The following is a 15,610-nucleotide window of genomic DNA, read 5'->3' on the forward strand; positions in this document are numbered from 1 at the left end:
CGGCTAAGATTTCTTATAGTGTTGCATTAAGGATACACAGCTAGGGGGGGCGCCTGGGGGGCACAGTCCGTTGAGCGTGGGACTCTTGGTTTCACTCAGGTCATGATCTCAGGGTCATGGGAGGGAGCCCCACATCAGGCTTCACGCTCAGCATAGAGTCTGCTTCCCCTCTCCCTCTCCCTCTGCTCCTCCCCCTGCTCGAGCACTCACTCTCTATATATAATGAATAAATCCTTGAAAAAAATAAAAACAAAAATCTCTAAAAATAAAAAAAATAAATAAAAATTTTAAAAAAGAATACACAGCTAGGTGATAAAGTAAAAAGACACAGGCAGGGTCTGTAGGAAACCATCTGCAGGCTTCCTTGTTTTCTCCCCGCCATGAGGGACCACAGAGAGCACATTCTTACCCTAAAAATAAAAAGGCAGTCACATGTGTGGGATGTTTCTGCCCAGGGAGATAGAGACATTGTTTTGAGGTTCATTAACATTCAGTATGGATGATTTTTATTGGGTGCTGGTCACATAGGCCCCCTCTGCCTGGCACATAGCAAAACTCCGGACTCCCAGAAGGAAAGCAGACATTCAGCACAATCCATATTGTTGGTACGGGCAGTCTAGGCACAGTGAGGCATCCTTATCAGTTAGGGAAAGTGGGAACATTCCCAAAATCCAAGTTCCCAGCTGTCAACCAAGGGCCAACCTTGCAAGTAGGTCCTTTGTAAGATTGCAGCCTCATCCCAAACATCATACGTGAACCCTTTTCTGCCCATACCTCAATCTTCTTTCACATTTCTAATGTTCAACACCACATCCTGCTATTTTCACTATTCACTCTTGAACCATACTCTGCTCCATTCACTATTAACACTAGACACAGCATTTCACTCCATTCACTATATAAGCCAGATACACATTCTGCTCCATTCACTCTGTGCTAGACACAACATTCTGCTCCATTCTTCGAACACCAGACACAGCATTCCACTTCATTACTGACACCAGACACTAATTCTCCACCAGTCACCCTTACAATAAATGCAACATTCTGTTCCTTTCACTGTTAACACCAAACCTCACATTCTGCTTAATTCACTTTTAACACTAGACATAATGTTCTGCTTCATTTACTATTAATGCCAGACACCACATACTCCTTCATTTACCCATACGTGAGGTACAACATTCTGCTGCCTTCACTATTAATGCTTGATGCCTCATTCTGCTTTCCTCTCTCTTAATGCTAGGCCCTGCGTTCTACTACGCTCACTACTGTTTGAGTCACATTCTGTTTTAATCACTCACCAGCAAACACAACATTCAGCTCTACCATTAATGCCAGACTCCATATTCTGCTCCCTTCAGCCTTATGCTAAATACAACATTCTGTACCATTTCCAATTAAGGCCTCATTTAACATTCTGTTTTGATACGGAAAAGTTGGAAGACTATACAATGATCAGTCTAATATCCTTCACCTGGATTCCAACTGTTATCATCTTGCCACATTTACTTTGGTTCTCTGTATAGATAGGTAGGTGGGTGGGTAGGTAGGTAGGTAGATAGACATAATTTCTGCTGAATCATTTAATGGTTACAGACATCATGACAAGCCATCTCTAAATAAGGAATAAGGACCACAATGATATTGTCACATCTAAAAAAGTTAACATTAATTCAATAATAATTATATTTATATCAATTATATTTATATATTATATATCAATTTTATATCAGTAATTATTGAATTATAAATAATTCCATAATATCATCTAATACAGAAACTTTAGGTTTTCCCAAATGTCAAAAAACATCATCAGTAAATATGGTGAGGGATCCAATCAAGGATCCACTCAAGATTCATATTGTATATGGTTACTTTTTTTTTATTTTTTTAAGATTATTTATTTGACAGAGAGAGCACAAGCAGGGGGAGCTGCAGAGGGAGAGGGAGAAGCAGGCTCCCCACGAAGCAGGGAGCCCCATGTGGGGCTCAATCCCAGGATCCTGGCATCATGACCTGAGCAGAAGGCAGCCATTTAACCAACTGAGCCACCCAGGCACCTCTGTATATGGCTACTCTTTTAATCTAGAACAATCTCCCCACTGTTTTTTTGTTTTGTTTTCATGATATTTCATGTTCCATTAGCATTTAATGTGAGAGATGGCATTCGGCTTCATCTGCCATTAACACTAGACACCACTCTCTCCTCTATTCACTGTTACACAAAACTCAGTAATTTGCCCTTTGCACTATTAACACTAGACTTTGCATTCTTCTAGATTCACTATAAATGCTTGAAACCAAACCCCATTTACTGTTACCACGTGACAACACATTCTGCTCTGTGCAACTGTAACAGCAGATATATCTGCTTCCTTTTCCTTATGTTAGATTCAACATCTTGCTCACCTGCCTATTAAGAGTTGATGCTACATTCTCTTTCACTTATGATTTACACTAGACTCAACGTTCTGCTCCACTCATTGTTAACACCAGACTTGGTATTTGGCTCCATATGCTATTAACACTCAACCTCACATTCTTCTCCATTCACTTTTTTGAAAGCATAAAATTCAGTGGCAAGTAATATATTCACGAAGTTGCACACCCTCACCACTGTCTAATACCAGGACATTTTCATCACCCAAAAGAAACCCCCATAACTCATCAACACTCTTTCCTCATTCCCCACTCTGACCAGCCTCTGGCAATCCCTACTCTACTTTTCACCTCTGTGACCTTGCTTATTCTGGACATCTCATATAAATGGAATCATATAATATGTGCACTTTCGTTTAGCATAATGTTTTCAAGATTCATCTGTGTTGTACATTGTATCAGCACTTCATTCCCTTTTGTGGTTGAATAATATTTCCATTGTATGGGACAATCACATTTTGCTTATCTATTCATCAGTTGAGGGACATTTGGGTTATTTCCACTTTTTGGCTATTATAAATCATGCTGCTATGAACATCTGTGTACAAGTTTTTGTATGGACATATGTTTTCAACTCTCATAGGTATTTACCTAAGAGTGGAATTGTTGGGTCATATGGTAATTGTATGTTTAACTTTGTGAGGAACTGCCAAACTATTTTCCAAAGTGGCTACACCACTTCATAATCTCACCGGGGTTCCAATTTCTCCACTTCCTCACCAATGCTTATCATCTGATGTCTTTTTGATTATAAACATCTTAGTGGATGTGAAGTAGTATCTATCTCACTATGGTTTACGTTTCCATTTTCTAGTGATTAGTAACGTTGAGCATTCTTTTCATGTGCTTATTAGCCATTTCTGTATCTTCTTAGGAGAAGCGTCTATTCAAATCTTTTGCCCAATTTATAATAAAAGTACTTCTCTTTTTATTGTTGAGTTGTAATAGTTCTTTGTGCATTGTGGGTTTTAATCCCTTATCAGAGAGATGGTTTGCAAATATTTCTTCCCATTTTTTGGGTTGTCTTTTCACTTTATTGATAGTGTCCTTTAATACACAAAGGTTTTTATTTTTGTGGAAGTAAAATTTCTTTATTTTTTCTTTTGTTGCTTGGCCTTTGGTATGATATTTAAGAAAATAATGCCTAATCCAAAGTCACAAAAATTTATACCTATGTTCTTTCCTAAGAGTTTTGTAGTTTAGCCCTAAATTTAAGCCTTAATCCATTTTGCATTTTGCATATAGGTATGAGGGAGGGATATCATTCTTTTGCATGTGGATGTCCACTTACTGCAGCACCATTGGTTGAGAGGACTATCCTTTCCCTGCATTGAATTTACATCCTTGTCAAAAATCAATTGGCCATAAATGTATGGGTTTATTTTTGGACTTTCAGTTCTGTTCCACTGATCCATATATTTATCCTTATGTCAGTACCATACTGTTGATTACCATTGCTTTGTAGTAAGTTTTAAAATTGGGAATTGTGAGTCCTCCAACTTTGTTCTTTTAAAGATTAGTTTGGCTATTCTGGGTCCCTGGCATTTCCATATGAATCTGAATATGAATTTCAAGTCCCATTTGTCAATTTCTGCAACAACAATAAAAAAAGGAAGTTAGATTAAAAATGCACTGAGTCTGCAGCAACCCCTTCGGGTCCCCTCCTCCTTGGGTGCTTTGTACTAGCACTTTGCTATCACTCAATAAACCTTGCTTTGCTGCATCAAAAAAAAAAAAAAAATGCACTGAGTCTGTGGATGAATTTGGAGAGTGTTGCCATCTTAATGATATCAAGTCTTCCAACCCATAAACACAGGATGTCTTCTCATTTATATAGGCCATCCCACTGCCCTCCAGACTGCTTGGTTTCTTTTTTTTTTTCTTCCAAGATTTTATTTAAATTCAAGTTAGTTAACATATAGTATAGTATTAATTTCAGGAGTAGAATTTAGTGATTCATCACTTACATATAACAGCCATTGCTCATCACAAGTGCCCTCCTTAATGCCCACCCCCCACCCACCTCCTGCCAGCAACCCTCAGTCTATTCTCTATAGTTAAGAGTCTCTTATGGTTTGCCTCCCTGTTACTTTTTCTTCATCTTATTCTATTTTTCCCTCCCTTCCTCTATGTTCCTTTGCTTTGTTTCTTAAATTCCACATATTAGTGAAATCATATGGTATTTGTCTTTCTTTGACTTATTTTGCTTCACGTAATACCCTCTAGTTCCATCCACGTCATTGCAAATGGCAAGACTTCAGGGTGTTTTTTTGATGACTGCATAATATTCCATTGTGTGTGTGTATATGTGTGTATGTGTGTGTGTGTATATATATATATATATGTATATATATATATACACACATACATACCACATCTTCTTTAGCCATTCTTCAGTTGATGGACATTTGGGCTCTTTCCATAGTTTGGCTATTGTTGATAATGCTACTGTAAACATTGGGGTGCAGGTGCCCCTTCGAATCACTATTTTTATATCCTTTGGATAAATACCTAGTAATGCAATTGCTGGGTCATAGGGTAGCTCTATTTTCAACTTTTTGAGGAACCTCCACACTGTTTTCCAGAGTGGCTGCACCAGCTTGCATTCCCACCAACAGTGTAGGAGGGTTCCCCTTTCTCCACATCCTCGCCAACATCTGTCTTTTCCTGACTTGTTCATTTTAGCCATTCTGGCTGGTGTGAGGTGCTATCTCAATGTGGTGTTGGTTTGTATTTCCCTCATAATGAGTGATGTTGAGCATTTTTTCATGTGTCTGTTAGCCATTTGTATTAGACTGCTTGGATTCTAATGAGAAATCTCGCTCCTCACAATCATGATGAAGCTCTATATGCCCACCAGATCTGTCCCTATGCTTTAATAATCTCTACCCACCCCCCAATTTAAAAGTATATAATCTAATGATAAATCAGTTGTCATTCTTACTGAGGATCCTTGCACATGACAAGTTGCTTCTCTCTTGCAGCTTTTAAGATTCTCTCTTTGGGGCTCCCGGGTGGCTCAGTTGGTTAAGCGACTGCCTTCAGCTCAGGTCATGATCCTGGAGTCCCGGGATGGAGTCCCGGGATTGAGTCCCGCATCGGGCTCCCTGCTTGGCGGGGAGTCTGCTTCTCCCTCTGATCCTCTTCCCTCTCGTGCTCTCTATCTCTCATTCTCTCTCTCTCAAATAAATAATAAATCTTTAAAGAAAAAAGATTCTCTCTTTGTCTTCTGACAGTTTGATTATGAAGTGTGTAGGTGTGGAGCCCTTTGTTTTGCTTGGGGTTCATGAATTTCTTAGATGTGTACATTAGTGTTTTTCTTCAAATTCAGGAAAATTTTGGCCATTATTTCTTCAAATACCCTTTCTGCTTCTTTCTCTCCTTTCCTTCAGGCACCCTCATTAAACATATGTTAGTGTACTTGATGGTTACCCACAGGTCTCTGAGGCTCTGTTCATTTTTCTTCATTCTGCTCCTCTGACAAGATAACCTCGAGTTCACTGATTCTTCAACTTCACTGTTTCTTTCTTCTGTCTGCTCAAATGTGCTATTTATCCACTCTAGTGAACTCTTCAGTTCAGTTATTTTTCAACTCCAGAATTTCTATTTGGCTCTTTTTATCATTTCTATCTTATGTTCTGTTTGGTGAGACTTTGTTCTCATACTTTATTGTTTGTACAGGTCTCCGTTAGTTCCTTGAACACATTTAAAATAACTGATTTAAAGCCTTTATTAAGGGACACCTGGATGGCTCAGTTGGTTAAACATCTGCCTTCAGCTCAGGTCATGATCCCAGGGTCCTGGGATCGAGTCCTGCATCAGGTTCCTTGCTCAGCAGGGAACGTGCTTCTCCCTCTACGTGCTGCTCCCCCTGCTTGTGTTCTCTCTGACAAATAAATAAAATCTTTAAAAAATAATAAAATAATTTAATAAATAAAAATTTGAAAAAAAAATAAAGCCTTTATTAAGCCCAATATCTGGGCTTCCTCAGGGGCAGCTTCTTTGGCCTGCCTTTTTTTTTTTTTTTCTATGTATGGGCCTGTCTTAGTCAATTTGGGTTGGTATAACCAAGTACCAGAGATTGGGTGCCTTATAAATAAAAGAAATTTATTTTTCACAGTTCTGGAGGCTTGAAGTCTGAGATCAGGTGCCAGCATAGTAGCGTTCTGGCGAGGACCCTCTTCCAGTTGCAAACCACCAACTTATTATTATATCCTCACAGGCTGGAAAGAGAGTTAGCCAGCTAGCCGGCCTCTTCTTATAAAGGCACTAATCCCTTCACAAGGGCTCCACTCTTACGATCTAATTACATCCCAACAGTCCCACCTCCAAATACCATTACATTGGAATTAGGATTTCAATCTACGAAGTGGAGGGTGGGGACACAAACATTTAGTCCATTGCAGGGCCATCCTTTATTTTTTGCATATCTTATAATTTTTGGTTGCAAATTACATGTTTTACATAATGTAATGTGGCATCTCTGGAAATCAGATTCTCCCTCCTCAAGATTTGTTGTTGCTGTTTGTTTAGTAACGCTTGTTACTACAGAACTAATTCTGTAAGGTCTGTATTCTTTGTTGTGTGGGATCACTGGTCTCTACTCACTTAGCTTGGTGGTTAGCTAAAATTGGACAGAAATTTGCTTAAATGCATAGAACCTAGAAATCTCCCAACCTTTTCCTAGGGCTCTATGGACGTATTAGGACACAACTCAGCCAGGCAGTTTACAGTGTTGCCTTACCCTTCACTTGCAGCTTGCTCAGTATGTCAAGGTTAGCCAGAGTTGAGAGCTAAGGGGTCTTCTCAGGCCTTTTCCTGAGGAGCACACAGGCCTAAGCATGCACACCAATTCCCAGAAATATGTCAAAGCTTTCTGAAGCCCCCTGTGGATATCTCATTCCCCCAGATTTTCCTTTTAAGCTTGTTAATCAACCTACTGTTTGCTTCAACTTTACCTAATGCCTCAGGCTGATGTGATGTTCAACAGTTGCCACCGACTATTTTCAACAGATGCCCCCAGGGAATAGGCTGTTCACACTAGGCCAGCTCCAAGTCAGGTCAAATAAAGACAGCCTTCCTTGTGAGTGGGGTCTTTCAGCAAATAATGACAGTTCTCTGGGAATGGGGCTTTAAAGAAGCTCCAACTCTGTTCTGCCCCATTCACTGATTGCCTGGATGCTGGTTTTCACTATGCTTGCAGGCTGTTGGTTTTCAAGGCTAGCACAGGAGAACGAGAATTCAGCAAGTTAAAACATCACAAGGCCCCAAGAGAAATGAAAACATAAGTCCACATAAAAACTTGTACACAGATGGTCATAGCAGCATTATTTGTAACAGCCAAAAGGTAGAAACAACCAAATGTCTATCAACTGATGACTGGATCAACAAAATGTGGTATATCCCTACAATGAAATATTATTTGGGGCACCTGGGTGGCTCAGATGGTTAAGTGTCTGCCATTGGCTCAGGTCATGATCCCAGGGTCCTGGGATGGAGTCCCGCATCGGGCTCCTTGCTCGGCAGGGAGTCTGCTTCTCCCTCTGCCTCTCCCCCCAAAGAAATATTATTTGGCTATAAGAAAGAATGAAATGTAGGGGCACCTGGGTGGCTCAGTCAGTTAAGCATCCAAATCTTGGTTTTGGCTCAGATCATGATCTCAGGGTCATGGGATCGAGCCCTATAGCAGGCTCTGTGCTCAAAGGGGAGTCTGCTTGGGATTTTCTCCCTCTCCCTCTGCTCCTCCCCTGCTTGCAGACACTCTCTCTCTTTCTCTCAAATAAATAAATAAATCTTTTTAAAAAAAGAATGGAATATAGATATATACTACAACATGGATGAATCTTGAAAACATTATGCTAAGTGAAAGAAGCTAGTCATAAGAGGCCACAGGGTGTATGATTCCATTCATAGGAAATGCCCAGAATGGGGAAATCTATAGAGAGAGAATGTAGATTAATGGTTGCTTGTGATGGTGGGGGCGGACAGGAATTGCGGGAATAAGAAAAAGAATAATGGCTAAAAGTTACTAGATTTCTTTTGGAGGTGGTGAAAACATTCCAAAATTGACTATGATGATGGTTGCACATATCTTGAATGTATTAAAAACTATTGAAATGTACACTTTAAGTGTGTGAATTGTATGGTGTATGAATTTTATCTCAATGAAGCTGGTGGTTTTTTTTTAATGCCACAAATTTTGATGCTCTTACTGGCATTCAGCTGACTTTTTAAGTAAATGCTTTCAAGATTGCTGTTAGCCTTTGGTTAACAGAGCTTCTGAGAAAGTTGATTCTGACCATTTTTGCTGTTGTCCTCATTGCTCTTATACAGGAGAAGAGTTTTTTAAGATCTTACTCTGCTACTTTTGCTAACATTCTCTGTTTACTTCTAATGTTAGGTAAACCCTTCTGTTCCTATCACCCTTAGACTAAACACAACATTTGGTTTCACTCAACGATCATGAGAGGTACACCATCCTTCTCTCCTTACTACTCTTCTGGGTACCATATTCTATTTTCTCCAATGTTTTGTACAGTCTTCTTGGTGCATTTTTCTTCTGTTTTCCTCTGCACTTTCCTAATATCCCAGCTGAGGAGGGAATAGCAGTGAGTGATGGGGGAGTTACTGAGGAGCAGAAATATTGAGATATTTAATTCTCCCTTGCCCTCACGCCCCTGCATTCTTCCCCGCCCCCACTCCAGGTGTCCTATGTGAAAGCCATTGACATTTGGATGGCAGTGTGCCTGCTCTTCGTGTTCTCAGCCCTGCTTGAGTATGCTGCTGTCAACTTTGTGTCTCGGCAGCACAAAGAGCTGCTCCGATTCAGGAGGAAGCGAAGACATCACAAGGTAGGCCTTTGGATCGCTACCTAAGGAGGGACAGCTGGTGGTCAGCAGAAGAGTTCCAGGCAGCCTTGTCTTGTGATACTTGTTTCACTGGACCATCCTTCTCAGTGGGTAAGGCAGACATAAAATAGGGATTGAAGGCCTACAACTCCTAACTTCCCCTCCCATAAATAATGCCTTGTTGGGCCTGTAGAGAGTTACTCTTCCAACCATAACACTATAGAAATGATCAGGTTACACCTGAAGCAGAACTGATGGAGCAAACACTGATGGGGCTAAGATAATAACGAGCTGTGACCTTGAAGCTTGGCAGGCTGAAAGATGTTTATTGGTGTCTTCAGCAAGGCTGCATTATTTCCAAGGGTTTGGTTCCAGAAGGGAATTGCACCACAAAAGGTAAGATCTTTGAGTAGAATGTCCAGGTGCCAGGCCTTTGCTTCCTACGTGCAAGAAAGGAGCATCACACAAGATGCTCCCTCAGAGTGAATTCTCTCACTTTATGAGGGTGTGAATACAGAACTACTTGGCCAACCATCTATACAAAGTCACCACCCTCTGCTAACTCAGAGGCTGTGTTCTAACCAGCAAATGCCATTGGGGAGAGTGCTGTCTGTGGGAACAAACTGGTTGCACACCTTGGTCAATAAATATTTCCCCAAAAGACCTCTCCCCCTGGAGATCAGAGAACCCACTTTTCTTTCCAGCCTCATCTTCACTTTCTCCTTTGCTTTCTGAGCACCAACCACCCTGGTTTTTTCCCTTGTTGCTCAAACATATACACAGGACTTCAGATGTCTTGTTCTCTCCTGGAATGCCCTCCCAGTGCACTTTACTTAGTGTTAACCAAGCACTCATTTTCAGGTTCTCAGCTGAGGCATCTTCCCTGATACCTGGGTCAAGGTAGAGGTCCTGTAGTGAGGTTCTCATGCAAAGCTGTCAAGTATGGGCATGCAGACTGTATCCTCCATGGGCCCCCTTGCCAACGAGGCAGTTTTCTCTAGGTCCTGCTTTGGCATGGACAGTATCTGCCAGAGGAAGGATTCTAATTCATATGTCTACAAAGGAGGGGTGCCATTTTTTCTCATCTGCACAAGGATGCTGTGTGAGCTAGCAAAGGTCATGCTCTAATAAAACTCAGTTTCCCTCCTTCTGAACAGTCATCTTGATTTATAATCACACATTCATGATGCAGTTGTTTTGTGCTTATCTCTTCCACTGAATTATAAGCTTCATAAGGGTGGAGACCATGTCAACTTTTGCTCAGTGCTATGTCTCTGGTGCCTAACACAATGCCTGACATACAGTGAACATGCTGTTGGCATTTACTGAACTGATGGACAAAGGGATAAACTCATGAACAAAGAGGAGCCCTTCCGGTCAGACAGCCTAGCCAGAAGTTTTTCCAGCAACAGATTGGGGCAAACAAGAACCCATACACTATGACCTGTCAGGCCATGCCACATCCCTGCCACACACCAAGGCCCTCCCTCCCAAGCTTTAGACTGACCTACTTCAAATAGCTGTCTATCCAGCTACAATGTGCTGTGTCAGAGGACCCTGTCTCTTTATCACTATTTACTATGTGACTTCACACTCATCTTTTTCTGGGCCCAGTTTCTCCATCTGTAAAGTGGACTAAATTGGCACAGTGGGGGACTGGGGTGAGGATTAAATCAGATTACAAAGTAGCTTTAAGTTTTGTTCCTGTCACACAAGTGCCAGGGAATAAAATGATTACACACACACAGATTTCCATCAGAATGTTCCTTAAACATCAGCAATCTAATTCAATTAACTTCTAGCAGTTTACCATAGGCAAGAGGCAGACATTTCAAGACAGAAGATGTCCATGGGAGTTCAGGTATAACCATCCTTCTAAATCTGCATTGGAAGAGAAAACTATCTTAGGTGCAGCAAGCCAGACAGGATTTCTCAAAAGACTTCTAGTTTTAGTCCTTACTGCCCATTGGATACTTAGCCTCTATTAAAATAATCTAAGCAAGGAACTGACCAAACATAACAATCTTGGGAATTTATTATTTTTCCTTTTTCCCCACTGGCTAGCTGTTTTTTGCACTTTCCTCTGCTAAAAGAGGGTTAATACATTTGTTGAAAAGACACTTATTTGGAGAAACTATGTCCATATTTGACTAGCATCAGCCCACTAGACTGTGCACTGCACAACTCCAGGGGGCACTATTTGCAGAGAAAGAAATGCAAATGGAGCCCCCTGCAGACGTGCAGTATGGTGGGCCTACAGTGCCTCCAAAGGCTGCCTCCACCCTTGCCAACTCCCTACCAGTTTTACACACCAGAGAAAAACTAACCTTTCTCTAGGGCCAGGTGAAATATAAATAAAGCCACTATCAGATTTGATCAGATATCCCTGCTCAGTTCCCTCCTTGCTCTCTCACAGCTCATGTTCGTGCTGAAAGAGCCCTTTAGAGGGCATCCTGTCCACTCCTCCATGCCGATGACAACCGCAAGGAGGAGCAAGTCACTAGGACCACAGAGGCACTAGTGGCAAAAGCAGGGTAGGTGCTGGAGATCCCATGGCTCCCACTGACCATACACCATCAGTTGCTTATCTGTTCACCAATGTTTCCATCCTGAAGCAGATAAAAACAACCCTGCGATTTATTAGATCAAAATAAGAACGAAGACGTATCCCAAGGCAGAGGTCAAAAACCAGTAGCCAGAAATCAAATGCAACATGCAACTGTCTTTAATTTCACTAGCAGTGTCTAGAAGTCTAGAATAAGGTGCCAGCATTTAAAAATCACACTTTAATCTTCACTCAAAAAGTCACAGCCTCTGGTCCCACTGAATTCACATCCCGCCTGATACTGGGGCACTGGAATTGCCCTTAGGTAGGGAATGCATTCTCTGCTTTGACACAGTCCCTTCTGACTGGAGATTTTGTCAGCCCTGGCTCATTTCTTCATTCACATTTCTCCTGTGTGGCCCCTTGTGTGTAGCTGATTCAGTGTGACCTTGTTCCTAAAGGCTCTGAAATTGACCCAAATGTCAGAAACTAAAAGGATGCAGAATTGGGTTCACCATAAAGCAGTGCTTCCTTTGGAGTAAGCCCCTCTGGATGTGGCTTGTACATCAGCAGGGTATAAACTTGGGCTGCAGAAACCTCCCTTCAGCAGGAAGTTTGGAGAGGGGGTTTCCAGCCCCAGATGGTGAGTGAAAAGGAACTAGCTCCATGCCTGAGTTTCTCAGAGCCTGTGATCTTCGCCAGGCTCCTCAAATCCCACCATCCTCCCATGTTACCTCATTTGTTGGGCACTAAGCATCTGGTCCTCAAATTCCCTGGCCGGCCTCATTAGTCAGATTATTAGGAAATCTGTGAGCCAGACTAGGCAGGCATCCTCCCAACCTCCCTGGGAGGAGGAGACGACCAGATTGTAACCGCTCCATCCCCAAGCCTTCACTTCCTGCCATCTGCTGGGGAGAACAGGAATAGCAAGCCTCTCTCCGTCATTTCTAGGGAATTTCCTTTCTCCCGGCTACAGTGTGAAATTGATGATCATCTAACTAGATGGGGCCTCCAGGCCACACCTCCACTCCTTCCACTTCCATGTTTAATTGATGAGGAAGGCAGAGAATAATTCGCCCAAAGCTGTATATAAAATTAATTTGGTGCTTCCCTTGCATAACTAGAGCCCAGTGAGAAAACATTTTCAAGCACCCCATCCTGCAGCAAGGGCAGCAACAGAGCTGGACCCATACCCCCTCCAGCCACAGGGTCCAGTAATTTGGATAGCTGCCCCCAACTCCTTTCCTTGGACCTGGCACAAACCCTCTACTGTTGCCCTACTCATAGACAAATATTTATTGGGATCTATTTGCCAAGCACATGTTCTTTCCCCCTTTCTGCAATGAGGGTGTTGGACCAGATTCAACGATTTGCCAAAGATTTCTTGAGCATTTTTCATGTCTCAAATCCTCCTGGTGCCAAGAATACAACCCCATTAAAAAAAAAAAAAAAAAAAAAAAGGAAGCTAGGAGGAGTGAAGATATACTGGTAAACATTTACTTATTCAACAAATATTTACTGAGCTTTGAGCTTATGTCCAGAAACCCTGTTCATATGTTCAGTATTGAGGGTGCAATGAACCTGAATAAGACTCTGCCTGCATGGAGCTTAGAGTCTAATGGGAGAAACAGACATTAATCAAGAAACATAATGTGGAGCACCTGGGTGGCTCAACCGGTTAAGAGTCTCTTGATTTCAGCTCAGGTCACAGTCTCAGGGTCCTGAGATCAAGCCCTGCATTGGGCTCTGCACTGGGCGTGAAGCCTGCTTAAGATTCTCTCTCTTCCTCTCCCTCTGCCCTTCCCCCACCCCCGCTCTCTAAAAAATAGAAATAAAAAAGGTTTGCAAGAGATAAAGATTATATATATATATTTTTTTTTAAAGAAACATAATGTGATAAGAGCCTTAAAAAACCAACAGAAAGGGATGTATAGGGAGCTCATGGAGCACATAGCAGGGGCCCCTCGTCTATTCTTGCCCTTGGGGAAGGCTTCTGAGTAAGACATTAGTTCAGTGAAAGAGAAGGTGTTGGAAGCAGAGGTTAGGAGTACGTTCCTGGAAGAGAGGGCAATCTGAGCAGAAGCCCACGGTTAAAAACGAAAGAGCATGGCACGTCTGAATATCTGTAAATATTTTGCGATGATTGGTGCATACGGTGCTGGAAAGAGAATAGCACAGATGAGACTGGAGAGGGCAGCGTCTGGGCCATCTAAGGCCTTGTTCACCACGTAAGGACCTTAATTATCCTGAAGCCAGTGGCAGCCCATTAAAGAGTTCAAGCAGAAGATGACCAATAAGATGTGTGTTATGACAATTCAGCTGGGTTGAGGGGGCCGGCCGGGAGGCAGTAGGAAGACTGGGCTGGAAATTGTCACAACAAGCCCGTGGTGTGGCCCAAGCAAGGGTGGCAGGAACAGAGCTGGAAAGGGGCTCGTACACGGTGTCTCCTGTTCTCTGTCAGCCCTGTCCTACACAGGAACAAGCGGAAGATAGGCTGTCTCCCTATGGGAGGACAATGGGAGCCTCTCGGTGCCAGCGCGGAGCTCACGGGGGAAGGTCACAAAGCTAGATGTGAGGACAGTGGACAACAGTGTCTGCACGAGTCAGGTCAGGAGAAGATCACCACGAGCTAGGAAAGGGAGACTTTAGAAGAATACGGGCAGAGGCGTGTTGGTAGTGAGCGTAAGGCAGGGTGAGAGAAATGCACAGGGGGGACTGGCAAAGTGCAGCCAAACTGGCAGGTGTGCCAAGCATAAGGTAAGGGGAAGGGCAAAGGCCTGTAAAAGTAATTTGGGGCCAAACGATGAAGGGCTTTGAACAGTAACTTAATCCAGAGCTATGTCTGAGGTCACAAGTGCCAGGGCTGTGGGAACGTGGCGGAAGAAAGCAGCTGTGGCTTCCCTGGCGGCGTGTAAAACAGGGCTGAGGCCCACAGCCTTTGCTCTCTCCCCAAACCCATGCCCGAGAACACACCAACTGGGGGGACGGGGTGGGGGAGAAGGGCAAGAAGGCAACAGAGACAAAGCAGGGGATCTCTCCAAATTGTCCCGATTTCTAACAAAACAGCATCGGAATGTCTGCTCATCTGTAACCTCTGATGGTCATAGAGGCCCCTTGGATGTAGTGGGGTCAATCTTTCCCCCCATTTATAGGAAAATATGAAGTAAAAAAACCTGAGACTCAAAGAGAGAAGTGACTTGCCTAAGGCCACATGGCCAGCAAGTGACCGAGCCGGACTTGGTCTGCAGACTCTAGGCCACATTCCTATCCCCTGGTTTGCGTCTGTTTCAGCATGCAAGTGGCGCCCCTCTATAAGGCATAACTCCCCAGCCAGCCTAAGAGCCTTAAGAAACCTGGAATGGTAGAGGCAGGGGGGCAGGGAGAACCAGATGGGCCTGGCTTGGCCCCCAGGGGAGTGCCTTGCAGGGAGGGTGCCCAGCCCCTGTCTTATTTTAAGTAGAGCCCCATGCTGAATCTATTCCAGGAGGATGAGGCCGGAGAGGGCCGCTTCAACTTCTCTGCCTATGGGATGGGCCCAGCCTGTCTGCAGGCCAAAGATGGCATCTCGGTCAAAGGCGCCAACAACAACAACACCACCAACCCCCCTCCCGCACCATCTAAGTCCCCGGAGGAGATGCGAAAACTCTTCATCCAGAGGGCCAAGAAGATCGACAAAATATCCCGCATTGGCTTCCCCATGGCCTTCCTCATCTTCAACATGTTCTACTGGATCATCTACAAGATCGTCCGCAGGGAGGATGTTCACAACCAGTGA

At 43.1% G+C, this 15,610-nt stretch overlaps 1 protein-coding gene across 2 annotated transcripts in view; it reads left to right on the forward strand.

Annotated features, from left to right (window-relative positions):
- Nucleotides 1-15,610, forward strand: part of GLRA1 (glycine receptor alpha 1) — a 78,789-nt gene extending 63,179 nt beyond the window's left edge. Inside the window, exons 8-9 of one of the 2 annotated variants that reach the window (XM_028106487.1) lie at nucleotides 9,147-9,293; nucleotides 15,296-15,610. In XM_028106487.1, coding sequence (XP_027962288.1) covers nucleotides 9,147-9,293; nucleotides 15,296-15,610 — 462 coding nt within the window. The remainder of the gene's footprint in view (nucleotides 1-9,146; nucleotides 9,294-15,295) is intronic. The other variant, XM_028106488.1, reaches the window with a different exon arrangement.

This window comes from Eumetopias jubatus, unplaced genomic scaffold (assembly GCF_037043125.1).
Source record: "Eumetopias jubatus isolate StellerSeaLion01/CBP00866 unplaced genomic scaffold, mEumJub1_p1.0 scaffold_5, whole genome shotgun sequence".
NCBI classification, from domain to species: domain Eukaryota; kingdom Metazoa; phylum Chordata; class Mammalia; order Carnivora; family Otariidae; genus Eumetopias; species Eumetopias jubatus.